The sequence below is a fragment of the Poromitra crassiceps genome (genome assembly GCF_964638095.1).
Source record: "Poromitra crassiceps genome assembly, chromosome: 1".
Taxonomy (NCBI): Eukaryota; Metazoa; Chordata; class Actinopteri; order Beryciformes; family Melamphaidae; genus Poromitra; species Poromitra crassiceps.
Genome location: NC_139623.1, coordinates 87835465 through 87858714, shown reverse-complemented (window position 1 = coordinate 87858714; position 23250 = coordinate 87835465). Strand labels below are relative to the sequence as shown.

Below are 23250 nucleotides of genomic sequence, written 5' to 3'. Positions count from 1 at the left end.
TGGGTAAAAAGGCTTTTAAATGTTCTGCCCCCTCTACCTGGAATGATTTGCAGAAGGACTTGAAACTATCAAATCGTATAACTCTGGGGGAATTCAGGTCAATCTTAAGAGACAGAGAAATGAGTTCTCTTGGCTCTTGTGATTGCCCTGCGGTGTAACCTCACTATTGTTTCCCTGAGTGTGACTGACTGTATTTTATCTGTTTATTTTGTGTTTGTGTGTATTGATGTAACTGTCTTTATGCTGCCGTTTTGGCCAGGTCGCTCTTGGAAAAGAGGTTTTAATCTCAATTAGTTTTTTTACCTGGTTAAATAAAGGAGATAGATTGATTGATTGATTGATTGATTGATTGATTGATTGATTGATTGATTGATTGATTGAACAGTTAGCCAGTCATGACTTGATTGCCTGGAAGAGGGTATTACAATGAAGCCATTTCATTGGCATCTCATCAGACTTTTGTAATGGTGAATAACTTGTATTGGGATTGTCGAAATCAGATTAATTTCACTAACTGAAATGGTTTACTGGGATTTTTGTGATTCTTCACATGAATTTGACTTCACTGGACAGCACTGGAGAGGGATGTCTCTTCTTTGCTTTCTTGTTTGTTTGCAAACAGTCAGTTGAGCTCTTTACCCTACCCTGCCTGTATCCATACTCCTAAACCACATAGCCCAGTCATTTTCAGCTTAGTGTGATCTCAAGGAATTTCACAGAGAATCATCCCAACACTGAGATGATTCTCACGCTCCAGTGTATCAAACAAAGTATACCGCAAACACACAACCAGGTATTTAGGCTACATATTAGGAGAATGGGCCACAACCATGGCCATTAAAAAAGAAGAAGAATGGATTGTAAGCAACAATAGAGTGCTTCTCCTAAAACCCCTAAATTCCCGATTCCCTCGTCTGGAAGTCAATGGTTTTTTTAATGCGTTGTTGGTTAGATGCCTGAAAAAGGTCTGTGGTTAACAAAAGCTTATGATACTTAGAGGTTTTGTTCAGCAAGATAAGCTTCACAAATTAACACCACTTTTATGATTTTTGGAGCATAAATGCAATCACGAGATATCTGGCGATTGCATCATGAACTTCATAATCATAAACCTTTGTTAACCACATACCTTATTTCAGGCAAAAACCCAGTCAAAAAAAACATTGACTTGGAGACGAGGGAACCAGGGCGACGCTAACTTCCGGGTTGTCCTACAAACCCGGCCTACAAAAACGCCATCACTCTCGCTCTGTAGAGCTCAAATGATATAGCAGATTCCCACGGCTAAATTGCATGTTCTTCAAGACCATCTCTTTACAGTCTCAATTATGTCAGCCCAATTAAAGAGCATCATTTGGCCCTTCTGAGTTATGACTTTCTTCCCTATGTGAAGATATCTGCTCGGCCTGATGAGATGTGGCATCATTGGAACAGTCTCAAGGCCCGAAGGCTTCTCAGTACCGTAAATTCCGGACTATAAGCCGCACCTTTTTTCCCGTTTTTTGGCCTTTTTTGGCCCCTGCGGCTTATATAACGGTGCGGCTTATCTATGGATTTTTTCCAAAAAAAAAAAAAAAAATCTCTCTTTTTTAGCACTCTGTCTAACTATAAATCCACTTCTGTTTTAATTTCCTCTCTTGCCCTCTTTTCACCACACTGTATGACACTGTGTGCACTGTAAAAAAGAAACACAGGTGGTGTTGTGTTATGTTGTTTTGTTGAAATGTTAATAAATGGGAGCTTCCTCAAACAGCCATCTCTTTCCCGACAATCCCCTCTGTGCATGAACCCTTACATATGGTAATTAAACATTAAAACACAATAAAAATAAAAATAAATACCATTAAAACACCCGCAGCTTATAGTCCGGTGCGGCTTATATATGTAAAAAACAGTCAACTTTGCAGGTGCGGCTTATACACCGGTGCGGCTTATAGTCCGGAATTTACGGTAGTCTTACATTTGTCCCTTATGCTGCCCCATACATCAGCAGTGTTTGTTTTGCCTGATCATTCACAGTAGAGGTAACTGAGTTAACTAACACAACTGGCAATTTTGGCATGTAACGGCAAAATGAGGTAGTGTTGTAAATGATGGTTCCCTGCGAGTAATAACATAATGATATCACATTGAAATGAATACTGATTTGTGTAACAAGCCCAGGCCAGCACTGCTCAGAGTTCATGCTAAGGAGGAACTTCACTGTGCCAGGAAGTGTCGCCCATTCCAGCACCTCACCTTTCAGGAACTGTTTGTGCAAAACATTTTTGTTTACCTGACTCACCAGCACTCCATTGCTCTCTAGTATTTCATCTATTGCGGCCAGCTTGGCATCATGTAGAGCAGCAGATAAGAGCAAAAGAGGGAATGTATGAACATAAAATGTTGGCTCCGCTGTATGGCTTCAAATCATATTTTCAAATCATATTCTTTTTACATGAAACAAATTTAAACCCCCTTGCTGACGGACAGCTCCTTGAAAACTGTAACACTGAAAATGCTGCAACATGTTTCAGTTGCTGTGTTCGTGACTGTGGAAAATAAAAAGTCCTCTGTCTGAGAACGCATTATCTTTCATGGGGTCGGAGGTGGGCTGCGGAAAGTTTTGAGATTTTCAAGTGGTCCCTGAGTTGGAAAAGGTTGGGAACCACTGAGGTATATTTGGTCAACAAATATTGTGATGTTTGATTTTGTCCGTATCACCCAGGCCTATCTTGTTTTAATAAAAGTGCTTGTGATATCTCACATGTGGCTTTGAGGCCACACCGACTCATTCATCCACCCCGCCCCTCTTTATCTTGCTCTCCATTCAGATCTGATTCAGTGCACCAATGAGATGAACGTGAACATCCCTCAGCTGGCCGACACACTGTTTGAGAGGACTGCCAACACCAGCTGGGTGGTGGTCTTCAAGTCCCTCATCGCCACACACCAACTGATGGTCTACGGCAATGAGGTCAGGATGTTAATGATGTTAATCTTCTCCTCAATTTTTTTTTTTAAATTGGATTGGAATTCTTTTAGAATGGATGCAAAAGTCATAAAGAAGCATGATAACCTTTTTGGCAAACAAGCTAGCAATTTCACCCTTGTGTATGCTAATGCTTAAACATTTGTACTGTATGTTGAATTAGGGCTGAAGGATTTTGAAAAAAATATCTAATTCTATCTAATTCTGTTTATTTTGACTAATACATGTATTACAATTGCGATATGATTTGCGATATCAGAGGGAATGATAATTTTTACATCATTATTCCAAATTTCATTGAAAAACATATTAAAATGATTATGGTGTGATTTTTGCTGGGATCTGTACCAAACAAAGATGTTTTCTCAAGTCTGTGGAACAGTGGTTCTCAAATCTTTTCACATGAAGGACCCCTAAACTGACAAAAATTAGACCATGATGGACCCCCATTTGATATGATTTTGTCCCACGGTCCCCCATATAATAAGATTGCTGCTTTTACAGTAGATGTTTTAGAAAGTGTATAAAACCCATGATCAAAATAGTCATAATAGTGTTAGTTATGAATGGAATTATAGCGAAAATAAATTACCCCCCTTTTGGCTAGGGACCCCCTGGAACCCCCTCAAGGACCCCTGGGGGTCCCCGGACCTCCATTTGAGAACCACTGCTGTAGAATATGATGTGTAGGCCAGGACATCTCTGCAGCATGACAATATTTCATTTAAAATTTTAGTTTTACACACATTTCACTTTTAACAAATATTGCGCTTCCTGCTATTTGAAAATTGCAGTAGGCCACATTGCAATTTTGATAAACATTTTGATGAATTGTTCAGCCCGCTGTTGAATGGATAGTATGAGATTGCTTAGCATCTCATACACGGAATGAATGAATACAGACTGCACTAGACTTCACAGTCTAGTTGGGTTGGGTTGTCAAAAATACATTTGTCAAAAAGCAAGATGACAGAGCTGGCTGAATTTCCCATTTTAAACAACTTATTTCCATTGTCACTTGCCATGTGTAAGCATACCAGCGGTGGCCCCACTCATTATTTGTCTTGCAGAGATTTATACAGTATCTGGCTTCAAGGAACACACTATTCAACCTCAGCAATTTTTTGGACAAAAGTGGCCTACAAGGTACGTAACCAGCTCTGTGCACATTGTATCACAGGTATGCTCTTGAATCCTCAGCCAGTTTGCTTCTGTGTGATTCAAACTAAAAGGACACCTCACCCCTTTCTTTGCAATGTAGGCTATGACATGTCAACGTTCATCAGGAGGTATAGCCGCTACCTGAATGAGAAGGCTGTGTCCTACAGACAAGTTGCTTTTGACTTCACTAAAGTGAAAAGAGGGTAAGGAGACTTCATTTTCAATTCTTCTATTTCAGTCTAACAGACTGGGGCATCAGTGTTGGCTATGGCTAGTAGCTGTGGTGCATAAAAGTGCGATCTTCTATAAAACCTTTTTTCAAATAGCGTCTCTGCTGAAAACCAGTCGAGTTTGTTGAGTAGAGGAGTATATCAGCAATGTGGTAAAGCTTTCTCCTTCCTGCTGTCTTCTTTCCACAGGTCTGATGGAGTGATGAGGACGGTGAACACAGAGAAGCTACTCAAGACCATCCCCATCATTCAGAATCAGATGGACGTGTTACTCGATTTCAATGTGAGTTCATTTAGTGCTTCAGTTAGCATCCTAATCAGGGGTGTTCCTGGCTCAGAATGAGCTTTTGACGACGGTAAGCATGATCAGTCTGCATAAAGACTGAACTTACAGTATGGAGCAATGTGTTTTTAAAGTACTCAAGTTTCAGACTTAGTCATTTTAATGTAAAAATAACTTAACTTTGAAATTCTCTAAAATGATACAGTAAAAATGCTTGATTTGGGGTTAATATGCAGTCAGGGCTGTCCTGAACTAAAATATATCTGTCATTGTCAGTTTTTTTTTCTTTCGCAACCCAGAAGCAAAGAATAAAGTAATGTCCCTCACAATTTAGTGGGATGTTTTAGTTTATAAGGACCTTTTTCTTTCTTTTTTTGGGGGTCCGGTCGGACTAAAACCTCTTTGGGGGGTGCCAAAAATTCCTTTATGCAGGAGAAACTCTGGTAATATTTTGCATGCACCTGGATCCCTCCCTACCTATTCAGGTGTTATGTGTGCTTATCTCATTAATTCATTTTTCGGACCATATATGTGTTGGCAACGGCTATCTCTGGCTAATTCACAATAGATACTCAGCACCCTTTACTCCTTCCACCCTTCTCTCCAGGTCAATGCCAATGAACTGACAAATGGTGTGATCAACGCAGCCTTCATGCTTCTGTTCAAAGACGCCATCCGACTGTTTGCAGCCTATAATGAGGGCATCATCAACCTGCTGGGTAAAAAAGAATGTTCCATAGTCTTACACATTCACTAGTTGTGTTGCAGGCTTGTACCTTAGTATCCCATGCAGTACGTTTGAAGAGGTCACCGCGATGGACAATGGCCATGGCTGAAAGACTGAGTGAATTCCAGGAGATGTCCCTGCAATTATTTCAATTATTTATCCATTTTGAATAAAAGGATGTGCTTGGAAAATCTTCATGACCCTCCCTACCATAGCACGGTGTGTGTTAGCCTGTAATTTTTTTTTGTGATCAAATATTTTTTTATTTTCTTTCAGGGGAGCAAGATATTGACATCAATTATACAAGTATATACAGATACATGTATGTGCGTGAAGACACTCAGGCACATTATGCAAGTTTAAACTAGCTCTCCCCACGTATCCTCCCCGTGGCGACCCCCCCACCCCCCGATCTCCTGAGATATTCATCTGTTAGCCTGTCACAAAACACAAATCAACAAATGTATACGGACTGTTACAGAAATAGCACATTTTCATATCATAGGTTGTTAAAAAATTATATTAACAAGCAAAAGCAAACAAACGCCTCACCCTCTCATCTCTTTTATCTTATTATATGCATCAGCCCATTGCATGATAGTGCTCTGTTAGCCTGTAATTTATAGATTTGGTCTGAGAAAAATTAAATCCTCCTCAGACTGATGGCTTTCTGGAAGTGAACACTTCTGACAAGCCTATTTCAAAGGAACTTTAGATGGAGCTCTCACAAGTTGTTTTCCTATTATCCTATGAATTCTGGGCTGACCCTGGCCTAAAATTGATGTGCACAAAGATTTCCTTGATCCTCTTTCAGCATAGTGAGCATGCACAGTTCAAAGGCTAGACTACCCCACGTTGGTTTCACTTGCTTGCAGAAGAACATTCACAGGCTTTATTTCAGTTGGCCTAGTTTGCATAGCATAAAAGAGGAGGGACTACTATAGACTGCAAAATGTGAACCCTAGGGGTAGGGGAGTAAAAGGCAGACTGAACAAATTGGAAATTAGTCAGCCGGTAGCTCCATTAGAAAATGCAAGTGAGAGCCTGATTGCTTCAGTAGACAAACTCAAATAAGCAAGGCAGGTTAATGAAAACTTGTATCTTAAAAAGTGAATTAATATATTTATATTTTGGTTAGTGTTGCCCATTCACCTGGGGTTTGAGTTGCAGGGTTGGAAGATGTGGGTCCTCCATGCCATGAACTGCAGCAGCATAAATCAGTGTGTGATGAGTTACATCTAGTTATAATTGTGGATCTGTAGACATCCTGTAGACATCCTGTAAACATGTTGAGGGCTTCAGTTTTGAAAAGGTGTTAACTGAAAAAAGAAAATCCATAAATTATGCAACCAAACCGAAGCCAGTGCTGTCTGTGGTGAAGAAATTGATGATTAGGCAGACTTGTTGTCTCATGCTTACTTCCCTGTTCTGTTCTATAACAGAGAAGTACTTTGACATGAAGAAAATCCAATGCAAAGAAGGCCTCGACATCTACAAGAAATTCCTCACACGAATGACAAGAATCTCAGAGTTCCTCAAAGTTGCAGAGGCAAGTCGAGATGGCACCTCGGGATAAGTGTGTCGTTAAGCGTTTAAGTGCCTTGGATAATTAATATACATGTTTTGTTTTGATCTCATGTTTGAAACTCTTGGCTCTCTTCCTGCAGCAAGTGGGAATTGATCGAGGGGACATCCCCGACCTCTCTCAGGTGAGAGTGCTTCCCTTTTCTCCCAGATGAAACCAGACCAACGATAGCCATGCAGCACCTTACACATTTGCTTTAACTTTATGCCCCTAACATTTTTGCTGGCTTGCGTCTCTTAAAATGGAAAATGGACAGATTTTTGGAAATTTATATCAACATGGATATGTCGCTAGAAAACCCAAATCTAGCTCACACAGACTTGTACATATGAGTGCACAAATGCACCTAGAAAGTCATGACTAAAATGTAGAATTTGCAGCATAAATACACTTTCCATCATGCTGATTGTCTTTTGTGCAAACAATAAACTGTTGCCTATTGCAAAGAAATATTGCTGTCCACGAACCAGCTCATGAGGTCGTGAGATACTGTACTTGTCGGTATTGGCACTGATAAGTTACACCTAATATTAAAGATTCAACACCTGAGATTTGTATTTCCCCATAGCACAAAATGATCATGTTAATATACCGTATCTGAAGGGGTGTGATAGGCTGTGATCAATACCACATACTCAAAGATGACTTTTCCAGGTGCAGCGATTTCTGGCTCATACGCATCATACTGTTGGTGAAATGTGTGGTGATTTCTTATTTTATTTCATATTTTTTGAACTCATGGCATTCAGTCACTATCAGGCCAACTGATAGTTTAAATTGTTTAATTTCCGGAGAGAAATAAACCAGAACCTATGAAAACAACAGACTTCAGAATTGTTGCACAAGCTTGGGCTAAGTTTTTAAACTTTTAAAGAATACTCAGACTGTGATCAGATGTGTTATTTATGCTGCAAAATCTATTAAGACCGTATACTGTGCCAGCTATTGGCAGACTTTTGATTGAATGGTGTGGGTCACCAGGTATTCTCTGATTGGTTTTGCTACCTCCATTAATATGAATTTCCAAAAATCGGTTGTTATTGCCCCTTTCACAGGCTGCCCCGCCCCCCTTAGCATCAGATCGAGCTGGTCTTAACGCTAAGGGATTTGCACGCTAGGCAGGTTTTGCATGTGCCCACTTTTGCCTTTAGTAACACTTTCAAACTCACACTCACCTCTGACCTTGCACGCCATACAGCAAATAAAGGTGTGAATTAAGGGTTTTAGTGAGGAATATGATGGCACCATCTTAAATACAGCGCCAGGTTAGAAGGATAAGAAAAGATAAACTACTCTTCATTCATCATAAACTGAAAATAAAAATGACTCCCTCTAATGTTGGAAATAACCGTCCTCAGACGGTAATAGACCAGACACTTATTAAAGTGGCACAAAGTCCATGTAATTGAAAGTTCTGATGTTCACTGTTCCTACAGTTAACTGTTAACTGTAGATAAAACGGCATTAGCTAGCTTTCTCCCAAAACTTTTCCTAATGATATCTTGACAGTTACCACCTTTATTTTCTGTATTTTTCCCTTCCTTTTGTCTCTCCATTTTCAGTTCACGGTTTGTGTAAGTATCTGCACCTTTTCTTTCTCTCTGTCTCTCTGTGTGTTTGAGGGTAGCTCTTGTCTTCTGTTGGTGGACTCTTGGCAATAACTTGGCATGCTTCAATGTTATTAGTCCTTCCTCTGCCTGTGAATCTTAATGTGTGTCAATGACTGTAGGCGCCGAGCAGCCTGTTGGATGCCCTGGAGCAGCACTTGGCCTCTTTGGAGGGCAAGAAAGTCAAAGACTCCACAGCAGCCAGCAGGTAGGTCTGCTTCCTCTCTGTTCACCTGACATGGCTCCCTGCCATCTAGGCCTGCAACAGAGGTAGGTCTGCTTCCTCTCTGTTCACCTGACATGGCTCCCTGCCATCTAGGCCTGCAACAGAGGTATGTCTGCTTCCTCTCTGTTCACCTGACCTGGCTCCCTAGCCTCCAGGCCTGGAACAGATGTAGGTCTGCTTCTTCTCTGTTCACCTGACATGGCTCCCTGCCCTCCAGGCCTGGAACAGAGGTAGGTCTGCTTCCTCTCTGTTCACCCGACCTGGCTCCCTGCCATCTAGGCCTGGAACAGAGGTAGGTCTGCTTCCTCTCTGTTAACCTGACCTGGCTCCCTGCCATCTAGGCCTGGAACAGAGGTAGGTCTGCTTCCTCTCTGTTCACCTGACCATGGCTCCCTGCCCTCCAGGCCTGGAACAGAGGTAGGTCTGCTTCCTCTCTGTTCACCTGACCTGGCTCCCTGCCCTCCAGGCCTGCAACAGAGGTAGGTCTGCTTCCTCTCTGTTCACCTGACATGGCTCCCTGCCCTCCAGGCCTGGAACAGAGGTAGGTTTGCTTCCTCTCTGTTCACCTGCCCTCCAGGCCTGGAACAGAGGTAGGTCTGCTTCCTCTCTGTTCACCTGACATGGCTCCCTGCCCTCCAGGCCTGGAACAGAGGTAGGTCTGCTTCCTCTCTGTTCACCTGACATGGCTCCCTGCCCTCCAGGCCTGGAACAGAGGCACACAGCAAGAGAGTGTGAGGCTGGGCTGTTTTCCCAGCGTGGAAGACAATTCCAATAAAATGTCTAGTTTTGTATTGAAGCTCAAGGTATGCCTTCCGTCTCACAGCCAGTCAGTGGAGCTGTTAATGGGTCACAGTGTGAAGGCCGAGATGTACATATCCTATTATAATATAATTGCAAGTATAATTGCAAAAGAGAGCCAACTCAGTTAAATTTGTTATTGCGTCGCCAAGATGTAATGTCAAAGTCCAGTTGCAACTGTGCATAGTAAATGGGCTAATCTCACTGGTGTGTGTCTATTTCTTCATAGCCATGAAACAACTGTGTTTTCTCTCCCTGTTGCTTCAGGGCTAGCACTCTCTCCAGTGCCGTCTCCTCTCTGGCCAACACTGGCATATCTTTCACCAAAGTGGACGAGAGGGAAAAGCAGGCAGCCCTGGAGGAAGAGCAGGCTCGCCTAAAAGCACTGAAAGTACATTTTCCTCACTCACCTACATTCCTTTCAGCTTAGTGCGTTTCGGGCCAAGCCAGCAATGTCCGGCAGCACTTACTACTTAGCCCTCGAATGACATTGTTTCTGTGCTGCGGTTTGAAGGGTGGAAGAAGTTGGCTTTTGGGAAGTCTGTTGAGGAAGCCTTTACTGGGATGTTTCTCTGAATTTGAAACAATGCTATCCCATTGTTTCCTAGTGTTTACTTCAGCATTTGTTTGGCATGTGTTTGTCTGCATACTGAAATATTTTCAGTAGGGTGTAATAGCATGTAGTTGGTTTGTCTTCATAAGTGCACTCTTCCATCTAGCCCTAGTAAAGGTCTGTGTATGGGCATCAGTTGGATTGGGCTTCACAATACATTAGTCCAGATTTGATCTCTCAGATTTTATTTTGATAATAGAATGCAAGCATCAAGCCAAAATCGCTAGAAATCAGTTTGGAAGCCCCCAAAAACGTCACAAGACTGTTCCCTCCAGGCTGATAGTTTGGTGTCCTCTGTCTAATCATTTATCACAGTAATGAAATAGTTGCTCCACTTTGTGCCCAGAAATTTAGGGGTTTTGGTAGCAAATGATGCAAGGATTTTGATGTACCTTACAGATTTTAGGGAATCAATGCCTTGGGGACTGCCTGCCTACCAATGATTAAACATTTACCATAATCTCAGTTAAGGATTTTACATTGCTAATTCTATGATACTAGTTGGGTACAGTTAAGGTAGCTTCTCTCCTGGTGACGATGGGCTCCTGTTTGCCCTAGAAGCAGCGTTTGAAGGAACTCAAGAAGAATCCTGCCACAGCAACCACAGACTCCTCTCCCATCTCTACGGAGGGCGGGACCATCAACTCGGCTCCAGCCATCGACCTCTTCTCCACGCCCAGCTCCACTAACGGGTGAGGCCGCAGAAGGCTGCATACACCAGACCGCTTCATTCTTCTCATCAGCTCTTCCATACAAGTAGATCACTTGGAAATCGCTGCGTTTACACAAACAGACCTTTTCTCCCTATGCTAACTCATCCAGTTGTTCTGAGGGATGAAGTAGCTTTTATATAATAGGCTGCTGAAACCTAGGATCTGCATTTGTCTTTTAAATATAAGCAATGCTTAGGCAAGGAAGGGGACTAGGGAAACGAGGTGTCGTCGGTTGTTTGTAGCATGAGCAGATGGACCAATCAGGAGTAGCCTATGCATGGACAGGGGGGCGGCGGAGGAGGAGGGGCCAACCTGCACCTGGGTGCGATTCCGCCCCCCCCCAACAGCAACCTTGGAACTTGGAGGAAGGAGACTTCTGCTTTGTCAAGGATGACATATTCCGCAACATTTCCCGCTTTCAGAGTGTGTGTGAATGAGGCTAATGACTGACTGACTTGTGTGTCCTTTTTGCCCTTGTCTTCCTCCTCGTTCCATGCAGCACTTCCAAGGCAGCTAATGACCTGCTGGACCTGCAGCCGGCTTTCCAGCAGCCACTGCCTCTCTCCACTGCCAACACATGGGGAGGTGAGAGAGCTCCACACTGTTGGCAATGCGTCTGTCCACACTGACACTGTATTCACACACACATACACTGCCCGCAGTGTACTACACCTGCAGCTCCTTGGTTCCTTGTATGGTAGGTTATGTGCAGGTTAACGAGAGGGATTGGGGTTCACCTTGTGATTATTCAAAGAAAAACAACACCTGTATATAAAACACAAACACCTGTATGTAAAACAGAATGGACAGATACAAGTTGATACAAGACAACAGAAAATAAAACAAAACTATTTGCACTAGTAAATATACTAAAACCCCAGAGAGCAATTTCCTTCAACTGTCAGGTGACTTTTAAGATAATTTTTTAGAAATTTAGGTTTGTTTCCACCAGCTGGGTAGAAGCGAATAAACATAGAAAGTAGCTATGTCACAAAACACACCCACAAAGAGGTGATTTATATTGGGCAAGTTGTTTTTTGTTTTTTCCTCAATATGTTTTGTGATGATGTTAGCCGTGTTTCATGTTATCTGAAGATGGAAACAAAGAAACCCACTGGAATATTCTAAGGCTGTGTCCATATAGCGTTTTATTCTCAGCGCCCTTTCCTCATTAAAGGGAACAGGAAGCAGCCACAAGGTGCAGAAAAGGCGGCTCCAGAAAAGCACTGCAGCCGGAGTTTTTTTTTCCTCAGAGCGGAGCGCTGAGAAATGTTAAACTTTTCAGAAAAGCGCTGGGTGATGTGAACTGCTTTTTCCAGCCGGATTATACCGGACATGCATTGTTAATATCTGGTAATTTGGTAAGCCTTACTTGTTCTACAACTCTGTATTGTTAGTACTGTTAGAAGTGCTTAAATGTTACGTTAACCAGGTGGTAGCAGCTGGTAAACTAGCAGCAGGGCTTAGCATCCACCTTTTTCCACACCAAAAAGACACTGACAAAAGCTATGTGGACACACGCCCTAATGCATCAACTAATAGCCATTCAACCACAAGGCTTCCTTATACATGGAAGTGACAACAGACATACAGTATTTCTCTGAGGGGTGGCAGACATATTTTGCATGCAAACTTTGGTTGCAAATGTCTTTACATTATTATGTGGTGTGAATTGTCTTCTATGCTGGATTCATCTGGATCAGCATATTATACTATTCCCAGGTCATGTTGAACAAATATTTACCAGTACTGTACCACCATTTAACCCAAAATGAAACATGGCTGTGTCTACATTTGCATGCCAGATTTAAATTTTTTAATATGCAATGACATTTCGGTGCCTGGAGAACGCTGTGCTGTCAATTGACATACTGTATATAGTGTACTGTTGAGTACATGATGGCACTCAGTGCATGCATGACTTGTCTGTATGGAAGTGATTGCTAATCTTTGAGCAGACGCTGCACTTTCTTTCCTTTTTTCCTGATAAAAGCATTAGTAGTGTAACACTGATGTGCACAGTCAGCTTGATCTCGAATGCTTTATACTGTAATGTGTGTTTTTCACTTCTATCTCATATCATAGGTGTGTAGATAATAAGGTTGACACATTAAGATAACGGCACTATTTGTCTTTTTGGACTACAGTAAAAGCATCTACCGGTAGTCACTGTTTTTCTATAGTTTCAAATTAGTAGGGCATTCACGACTACTGATTTTGAGTAGTCATGGACTACTCCCAAAAGATAGGCGACTAGTTGATTAGTCACTATTTCAACAAACACTTATTAATGTGGGCAACTACATTTTGCATGCTTGAATTTACAAGAATAAACTCCCGCACACTGTCTCCACATGCAATTAAAAGTTGAATAAGTCAAAGAAAAAGAATAACGTTTCCTCTTCCAAGAGGAATCTGATGAGGGTCTTTCGACCGAAACGTTATTCTTTTTCTTTGACTTATTCAACTTTTAATTGCATTTGGAGACAGTGTGCGGGAGTTTATTCTTGTACTGTGTCGGGTTTTGCCCTTCTCCGACGCACCCGTTGAGCCTAGCTGTGCGAAAGCTTTTTCCCTGCATGCTTGAATTTAAAAGCTTGTTAGCTAATTGCCTTGGAGTATAAGAGTATTGCCTTGGAGTTAGTCACTAGTCTACGCATCTCTATCATTTCACGTGTACATCTCTACACATCTTTTGACAAATACACAAAAACAAGCATGTTTTCTTGTAAGCATGGAGGCCTTCCCATATCAGCCACGGTACTAAAGGTTATTTGCCGCTGCTGCTGAACTCTGGTCTGCTCTGATAATGAAGGCCCTTAACCTGTGGACTAGTTAAGTGGTTGAAATAATGCTGATCTGGGTCAATAAGAGCAGTATTCTCCAATTTGAAACAAAATGTTGCCCTTTTACGTTTCTAAAACGTGGCATTTTACGTTTCCGCAAACCTACAATACAATACATAGGTTTGTAATTAGGTACGAGGCTTTAGGTTCAATACGCATTGCAAACCTAAAACCGAAACACATTTTTCGTTGCTGAACAGTACTGTACAAGTCTTCTACAAGGATATCATGGTAAACTAAAACGGAGAGGAAAAAGACAAAAGGGTGTTAAAAAAAAACATTGTTGTAACAATGCAAATTTAAATTAAATGTTTAACTAGAATGTGAATATAATAAAATAAATTAAAATACAGTAGTTAAAATCAAGGAAATTTCTCTGGCATTTCTACTTTTTATGGTTTTGGGTTGTCTGTACGTCCGTCCCATGTTTGTTAACGCGATATCTCAGGAACACCTTGACGGAATTTCGTCAAATTTGGCTGAAACGTCCACTTGGATTCAAAGATGAACTGATTAGATTTTGGTGGTCAAAGTTCAAGGTCAGTTACCTCACGAACCCCATTTTCTAGATCGTAATGCGATATCTCAGGAATGCCTTGACGGAATTTCATCACATTTGGCTCAAACATCCACTTGGACTCAAGGATGAACTGATTAGATTTTGGTAGTCAAAGGTCAAAGTTCAATGTCATTGTGACCTCACGAACGCCATTTTGTAGCTCGTTAACGCGATATCTCAGTAACGCCTTGATGGAATTTCTTCAAATTTGGCTCAAACGTCCACTTGGACTGAAGGATGAAGTGATTACATTTTTGTCATCAAAGGTCAAAGTTCAAGGTCACTGTGACCTCACAAACGCCATCTTCTAGCTTGTTAATGCAATAGCTCAGTAACGCCTTGACAGAATTTCTTCACATTTGGCTCAAACATCAAAGTCTGGACAGACATGAATGTGGACTTGTTGGCGGAGGCATATATCCGCAGTGCGGTCATTCTAGTTTGCTGTATCGAAAACATACTGAACCGTGACACCACTGTGTCGTATTTAACCCTTACACCCCTACAACATATTTTTGCTTGAGAAATGTGATATTCGACGTATCAGTGGATTGTAGAAACGTACAACACCAACATTTTATTGTGGTAACCAGGCTGCATTTCTGCTCTCGCATGTTGTCGCTCTGGCATGCACCCTTTTTAACTTGTCAAGTCTTCTCACCCTCCTCCACCATGATCTCTGTGTTCCGTCTCTTCCTCCACCTGTCCTCTCCACCATGATCTCTGTGTTTTGTCTCTTCCTCCACCTGTCCTCTCCACCATGATCTCTGTGTTCTGTCTCTTCATCCACCTGTCCTCTCCACCATGATCTGTGTTCTGTCTCTTCCTCCACCTGTCCTCTCCACCATGATCTCTGTGTTCTGTCTCTTCATCCACCTGTTCTCTCCACCATGATCTCTGTGTTCTGTCTCTTCCTCCACTTGTCCTCTCCACCATGATCTGTGTTTTGTCTCTTCCTCCACCTGTCCTCTCCACCATGATCTCTGTGTTCTGTCTCTTCATCCACCTGTCCTCTCCACCATGATCTCTGTGTTCTGTCTCTTCCTCCACCTGTCCTCTCCACCATGATCTCTGTGTTCTGTCTCTTCCTCCACCTGTCCTCTCCACCGTGATCTCTGTGTTCTGTCTCTTCCTCCACCTGTCCTCTCCACCGTGATCTCTGTGTTCTGTCTCTTCCTCCACCTGTCCTCTCCATCGTGATCTCTGTGTTCTGTCTCTTCCTCCACCTGTCTTCTCCACCATGATCTCTTTGTATTCTCTCTTCCTCCACCTGTCCTCTCCACCATGATCTGTGTTCTGTCTCTTCCTCCACCTGTCCTCTCCACCATGATCTCTGTGTTCTGTCTCTTCCCCCATCTGTCCTCTCCACCATGATCTGTGGTCTGTCTCTTCCTCCACCTGTCCTCTCCACCATGATCTCTCTGTTCTCTCTTCCCCCACCTGTCCTCTCCACCATGATCTCTGTGTTCTGTCTCTTCCCCCACCTGTCCTCTCCACCATGATCTGTGTTCGGTACCTTCCTCCATCTGTCCTCTCCACCATGATCTCTGTGTTCTGTCTCTTCATCCACCTGTCCTCTCCACCATGATCTCTGTGTTCTGTCTCTTCCTCCACCTGTCCTCTCCACCATGATCTCTGTGTTCTGTCTCTTCCTCCATCTGTCCTCTCCACCATGATCTGTGTTCGGTACCTTCCTCCATCTGTCCTCTCCACCATGATCTCTGTGTTCTGTCTCTTCCTCCACCTGTCCTCTCCACCATGATCTCTGTGTTCTGTCTCTTCCTCCACCTGTCCTCTCCACCATGATCTCTGTGTTCTGTCTCTTCCTCCACCTGTCCTCTCCACCATGATCTCTGTGTTCTGTCTCTTCCCCCACCTGTCCTCTCCACCATGATCTGTGTTCTGTCTCTTCCTCCACCTGTCCTCTCCACCATGATCTCTGTGTTCTGTCTCTTCATCCACCGGTCCTCTCCACCATGATCTCTGTGTTCTGTCTCTTCCTCCACCTGTCCTCTCCACCATGATCTCTGTGTTATGTCTCTTCATCCACCGGTCCTCTCCACCATGATCTCTGTGTTGTGTCTCTTCCTCCACCTGTCCTCTCCCTCTGCCCACTCAGATCCCTTCACATCTGCTGCAGAAGCTGTGGAGGAATCCATTCCAAATTCAAACCCTTTCCTCACACTGCCTGTTGTCGATGCTGTCCAGCTGTCCGCCGCGTCCTCGGACGCTGGTAGCCTATGCTCTCGGACTCGGACACCCAGCCACGAAGTGTTCGGTGGGACTGTTTGGCCACATCTTCTCTTTCCTTTTTAGTCTATATTTATTTTTTCTATCCCCATAATGTCATTTTTTACTTTTCTGTGTGACGCTAACGTAACAAGTCACATAAGTTCATCCTGGTTTGTGCAGGTGTGATTTAAAACTGGCCATAGGTTAGGCATTGGCTCTCAATTGATTCTATATGGCGTATATATGAGTTTATTTGAAAGCAGGGAGGCAATGAATGGAGACTGCAGTTTTAGGTTGGTGGCCAGAACAGTTTTTGACACTTTTCTCACAGTCATCTAAGATTTGGCATGCTGCCCTTCTACAAATACTTTCCTTACGCGATAAGGCTAAGTTCACACTATTTATTTTCTCAGCTCTTGACATTCTTTGATTTAGGCTGTCTAATCTTTTTATTTGCTTTATGTCTTTCTGTTTGTATTAGAAAGGCTAGAGCCCTTTGGTGCTATTCTTTATCAGCAACATTTTTGTTTTCCTCCAGATCATTACAATCCCTTTTTTGAATCAAGCTCTTCCATGGCTTCTGATCTTGATACTGCAGTGCAGATAGAGCATTTAATCACAGGTACTGACGTGGGCAGCTGGCTGGCTTATAGATTCCTGGCATTAGAGCAGCGTCTGTGTGCAAAATGTTGTGTAACATTTGTGAATTGTCATGAGTAGAGCTGAATTTACATGCTGTTATTTCCTGACCAGGCCTACAATGTAATTATGTATTATGTTTATGTGGCCCTTCCCTTCTCCCCAGAACCTGCACTGTTTTGTAGACACTAGTTGTGGTGTGCCCTTATTAGTTTGACCTGTAGTGTGGCTGTGTGATGAGTGCTGGCTCCCTCCCCTCTGTCCTGTGTGAATCCCGATCTGGATTTGTTTTCTTCCTTGAAAAGCCTTTCCTACAGCTGCTCTTTTACTGCCATATGTTTTTCTGCTCTTGTATCTTCCTAATTGTCTCCCTTTCCCCCCCACCCCCTTTCTTTGTCTGTCTGTCTGTCTCTTTCGGTCTGTCGGTCTGGTACTTTGCCTGGCTGCTGTTCTTCCTGTCTGTCTGTCTGTCAGACTCCTTCTGTGGGCCAACTCCTTACTCTACCACCCCTCTCTTCCAATCTGAGCCCCCTGCTGTAGCTGGTCTATTCAGAGGTAGGTACAACAGAAGAAGTCCAGGTTGAGCCACGCCGTATAGGTCTTACTGGAAAATGTGGAAAACACACTCTTTCTGGTGGTAAACCCTGCATTTGTCATTGACCAGCTTGCTTTCGACCATGGCAGCCGTGGTCAAGAGTAAGCATTGTCAGGTGAGTCATTCACTCAGTCCAGGAGAACTTACGTATGTGACTTACTGTCGCTTGGTGAGACAGCCTCTTGTTTCCCGGCGGGGCAGAGTTGGACCATCGGACCAATAGGGTGCTTAAACATGGCCAACGCCACCCGAACGGCCGCTTGCTGACATGCAACAAACACACCTCCAGATCACAACAGTCAATAGCATCGGCAGTTTCAGTTTCTCTCTTCTATGTTGTGTAGACTACCCATTTCATCAGACTGTACAACTGTCTGTGCAAACAATGTTCTTCTCCGAATAAACTCGGTCACGCGGAGCTGCGTGCTCCCGAGAGAGAGCAAGAGAATGATTTACGGATATAGTAGGGTCTAGAACCTCAATTCCGTGACCATTTTCTGGCTAACCTGTTTTGATGACTTGATGACTACGAACAGTCTTGAGCTGCAACAGAAAAGCAGAGAGGCGAAAGAGAAATGCCTCAGACCCCCGACAGATGAGACAGAGTTCAGGCAAATCGGATCTTCATTACATTTTTAAACTGTAATTGGTCATCATTAGCTGTTTTAGCAGACTGATTAAATATACACTAGATTCAGGCATTCACATAATCTATTCAGCCCATCTAAATTCATTATTTTTATTGAATTTAAACCGAAATATATCTCAAACCTGCAAGAAAATGGCTGAATATAACAATCTTTGTTTGTCAATGTTTACGGCTACTTAAATAATGATTTATAGTGAAAACATGCCAGCGCTAAAGTTGAAGCTGACCAAAGATGTAAACCTGCACAGACCCTCCCCCTTTTTTAATTTGAGTGCCTGCCCGTGTGTGTGTGTGTGTGTGTGTGTGAGAGAACGGGCAATTTAATATACATTAACCCATTGATACCTGATGCAGCATTTGTGTGTGTATCCATTTAAGACCGCAAACCGCGTCTTAAAGGGATACACACACAAATGAGGGATATACACGCAAATGTTGCATCAGGTATCAATGGGTTAATGGGAAACCCTGTGTTTATCATGTCAGTTTCCAGACTTGTTTCTTTAACCCTATTTATCTTGTTAATGTAGCCTAAATAATATTAATTAATTACACATAGGTTGAACCCTGATTATGATGTTTCCGAACAGCCCAGTGGACAGAAATCTATCCGTCAGCAATTCTGTCCATTTTCTGCCGCAGTTAGTGGCATTGAACGCAGCTGCCATTGTCCTGTATAATATCTGTGCTTGTTATTATTCCTGCAGATAACAGAACAAATGAAGGCATAAATGTCAGAATTTGGCTTAATAGACTCACCATTTTGCACCAAAATTCAACAGTCATACAGGGAGAATTGTACTAGAAGAAGCAGAGATACCAATTTCCCTAGTTTCAATTGACCAGAATGCAATGCAGCCACAGCTTGTGTCTTTGCAGATGTGTTGTCAGTAGCATGTGAAATACAACACCATTTTTCAACAGCCTATTTGTAATTTGAACAACCGGGCACGGCAGCCCACAGCTCTGTTCTCTCCACTCTCACTTATTCCTAACTGGAAAGAGTTACTATGCTACTGCTATCACTGTTACTCACCTACACCCAACTGAACTAAAAGTAGACAAGGTAGGTTGAGGGAAATTGGGTAGTAGGGTAGACCAGTACATTTGATAACAGAAAACCTCCTGGAGAAGCATTATATAGCACTGAACCTTTGAACATTGGAGTTGATACAGTGAGTGACGACCTGTGATTTCTACAATAGGGTTAAAGTTCTTGGTTGTAGGATCGCCAGTTGATTTTTAAAACCTTCCCAAAATAAATAAAAAACAATTGAAATTTTGACGTGTTTTTCCCCACTGTTATGTTGGATGGAGAGGAATTGTAGTATGAATGTTGGGCTCCTGATTTACAATTTATTTTACTTTTCACCTCACTAGGGTTTTCAGCCTCCCCGACACCCCAGCAGGCACAAAACGCCCGAGGCCTGAATGTCGACTTTGACTCTGTTTTTGGCAACAACACCAATGCCAACAACCTGGACTCCACAGGTAGGTGTCACACTCTCTCACATACACACACACACACATGCCATCCTCACAAATGTCTCCCAACCCTCTTTGCGGAGCCAGCAGGCCTTGTAATGTACTCTGCTGCCACCTAAAGGCCTGGGGACACAAATCACATGTTTGTTGGCTCGTCTTGGGTCTATGGAAAATCAAAGTGCTGGACTTTGAGCTGTTTGTGAGTGTATGTGTAGCTGATGTGAACCATGAATGCTTCATTGCAAATGAAGCATTCATGCCTCAGTCAGCAGATTCTAAAAGTGGATCATAACACTATAATACATGCACGCTATGAAGCATCATTTAAGCATTGTTCCTACATTACTATAGCTTTGTAAACCAGCCCGTCACGTGAACTCACATTTCATTTGGTTCTGCGTCTGGCCCTTAAGCCTGGGAGGGTGTTTAGCAGAAGAGGAAGAGCCAATCAGCGACTGCGCTGTGATTGACAGCGCAAGTTGGCCAATCAGGAATGCTACTAGCACTGCACTAATATAACAATAATGGCCGCCTCCTTGCCTGATCGTCTCGAGGAGTAATGTCAGCGTTTGTCTAGTTTAAACAGCCATAAAGGGCAGATATTGCAGAAATAGACTCAATAACAACAATTAAACAAGTACAGGAGTATCGCCGCAACCGCAGAGTTTCTCGGCGGAAAACATGTTTTTGCCATTCTCCCGAGTGGATTTGGGTTTGACTGGATCCGACGCTGATTGGCTGAAGGAGTTGTCTGTCAAGGCAACTACGCCCGCCCCTGCTAAGGACTGGGTGAAGAGTTGGGGCCAGACCGTCATGCAGAACCAAATGAAATGTGAGTTCACGTGACGGGCTGGTTTACCAGCCTAACATTACTACACATTAGTAAGTAATTCATAAATCGTTATAAATGTTTTATTCTTGATTAGGGGTCAACCGATATGGGTTTTTCAATGGCCGATGCTGATATTGAGCAGGGCGGCCATCCCGCCCTGCTCTCTAAATACCTGTCATGCATAAAGTAGATAGATGTCCTCCTAGCCAACTTGCCAAACCAAATCTGTTGTCATTGACGCTTGACCTTTGATCTGTCTCATCTCGTCTTTTTTTTCTCATTCTCCACATGCCGCGCCGCCTGGCATGCAAAACTAGGCTACTCTGTGCTCAGTTCCATAAGAGTAACGTTATATGTGATGTAGGCAGGCACAATGACGATGAATAAAACTTATACCGTAGTTTTGCGCCGCTGCCAGCCCGAGGCTGTAATTAATCTTCCTACCTGTCATGCAGTGCTGTGGGAGGATGATAAAAGTATGGCGTATGTTGTACTGTATGTTGTACTGTATAATGTATCATTTGTGTGTATTGTTAGCCCATGAGGGCTGGGCACTGTCAAGCGCATGACACATTGAATAAAAATCAATCAATCAAAATAAAACAATCAAACTTTTTACTGATCTAATCTCAGTAGCCTATGAGATGCAGGGAAATATATTTTAGTAGCCGATGTGTTTAGAAGATCATTCTCACGTTGTTCAGACAGTCTTGCTATAGTGCAGCTTGCTATATTTAAACTGCCATGAGATTTGTTTGCGGAGATGACGGTGGGGATGAAAGTCGTGTGGAGAGAGGGGGGGTTGGCTCACTTTTAAAAGTCTGTAGGCTACGTGTGTATGTTATGTGCTTTGGTGCGACAATATCACTGCATCTCATGTTCAGTTTAACATTATTAGCATCTGGGGGGGTACGGTGGTGCAGTGGTAAGCGCTGTCGCCTCACAGCTCGAAGGTCCTGGGTTCGATTCCCACCTGGGACGCTGTGAACGCTGAAGGAATGCGTGCCCGTCCGCATGTCCTCGAGTGCCCACCACCCGGGTGGGGTCATCAAAAGGGCCTTTCAGTGTGGAGTTTGCATGTTCCTTCATATAGGAACCCCCTTCACCAAAACATGCAATATCCTGGTTGCTAATGTGGTTCCTCCTCTGGTCGTTAAGGGCGCCTGTTCGGAGGGAGGGGAACTGGTTGGAATAGCGTGAACCTCCCACGTGCTATGTCCTACCGGTGAAGCTTCCCCTGTCAGGTGAAAAGAAGCGGCTGGCTAACTGCCTATGTCTCGGAGGAAGCATGGAGCCAGTTTTCGGCTCTCCCCAGATCGGCAGAGGGTGGAGTAGCAACCAGGATAAATTAATTAATTGGCACTAATGGGGGATAAAAAAATCGGGAAAAAAATATTATTAAAAAAAAAACATTATTAGCATCTTATCTTATCAACATTACTTTTATGGCAACATGTGAGCCGATGGTGAGCAGGCGAGGCAGAGCGAGACTGGAAAAAGAAAACGAGACAAGATAAGACGCAGATCAAAGGACAAGCGGCGGCAAACAGGCTTGTAATTACGGTAGATGTTATTAATGAGGCTCATTGCGGACATCAGAAACATGTTTAAATATAGCCTAAAGTAGGTAGTACTAGAGTCAAGATCGCGCAACTCTACCCTTCATGCTAAAAAGGTGGGACTTGGCATATTTATGCTTCATAGTCATCTCGCTTTTTCAATCTGCTTCTTGTGAAATACCCCATCAACAATGGTGTAGTGGTGTAGTGTAATGTTTGGTGTAGTGTTTGAAGACCCTCCTGTTGTCTCAATGAGAATGCTTGTTTGTTTGCATTACCATATCCTTACCAACAGGTCATACCAGTCTGTCGTTTGTTTGTTTTGCTATTTTTAAGTGGTGCCCGCCGCTTCTATAAGTGACTTTGTGTGTCCTTCCGTCTGTTATGACATAGTATGTCCGTTAAGGCACGGGATGTCCGTTAAGGCATGGGGTGTCCGTTATGGCACAGGATGTCCGTTAAGTCACAGCGTGTCCGTCTGTCATCGTGGTAGCCAGTGGTGACTGATAATATAGTAAAAAACACAATCCATCAACTGAGCATGCAAACGCCCCCGACTGATGTCATACCCACTGATGAGATCATGCCCCACAATCATTGAGTGGAAGGATGGACCGAAGGACACGCAAAGTCACTTATAGAAGCGACTTCACTGTTCTGACTGATGATATCATGCCACACAATCATTGAATGGAAAGACAGACAGACGGACACTTCCACCCGTTATTGAACAGGATGTCCGTTATGGCACGGACTGTCCTTATATATCAGTGACTGTCCATCCATCCGTCCATCATTGGTAACCAAACAACGGATCGGGGACAACGGATGGAAACTAGCCTTTGTGCTAAATCCGGCGATTTTTACACTTTTATTATGTTCCAGATGTTTTTATCTGTTCCATGGTTATTGTGTTCATTAATTTTGCATTGTCCCATCT

At 43.1% G+C, this 23250-nt stretch overlaps 1 protein-coding gene across 7 annotated transcripts in view; it reads left to right on the top strand.

The window, feature by feature from the left end:
* The window catches only part of picalma (phosphatidylinositol binding clathrin assembly protein a), a 77708-nt gene that overhangs the window by 32204 nt on the left and 22254 nt on the right, over positions 1–23250 (top strand). For 4 of the 7 annotated variants that reach the window (XM_083660065.1, XM_083660064.1, XM_083660063.1 and 1 more), the window contains 13 exons: positions 2814–2956; positions 4042–4117; positions 4233–4335; positions 4552–4645; positions 5253–5364; positions 6815–6921; positions 7040–7081; positions 8687–8772; positions 9856–9979; positions 10766–10893; positions 11414–11499; positions 16439–16597; positions 19815–19925. In XM_083660065.1, the coding sequence (XP_083516191.1) occupies positions 2814–2956; positions 4042–4117; positions 4233–4335; positions 4552–4645; positions 5253–5364; positions 6815–6921; positions 7040–7081; positions 8687–8772; positions 9856–9979; positions 10766–10893; positions 11414–11499; positions 16439–16597; positions 19815–19925 (1371 nt within the window). The remainder of the gene's footprint in view (positions 1–2813; positions 2957–4041; positions 4118–4232; positions 4336–4551; positions 4646–5252; positions 5365–6814; positions 6922–7039; positions 7082–8686; positions 8773–9855; positions 9980–10765; positions 10894–11413; positions 11500–16438; positions 16598–19814; positions 19926–23250) is intronic. The other 3 variants (XM_083660069.1, XM_083660068.1, XM_083660067.1) reach the window with 1 other exon arrangement.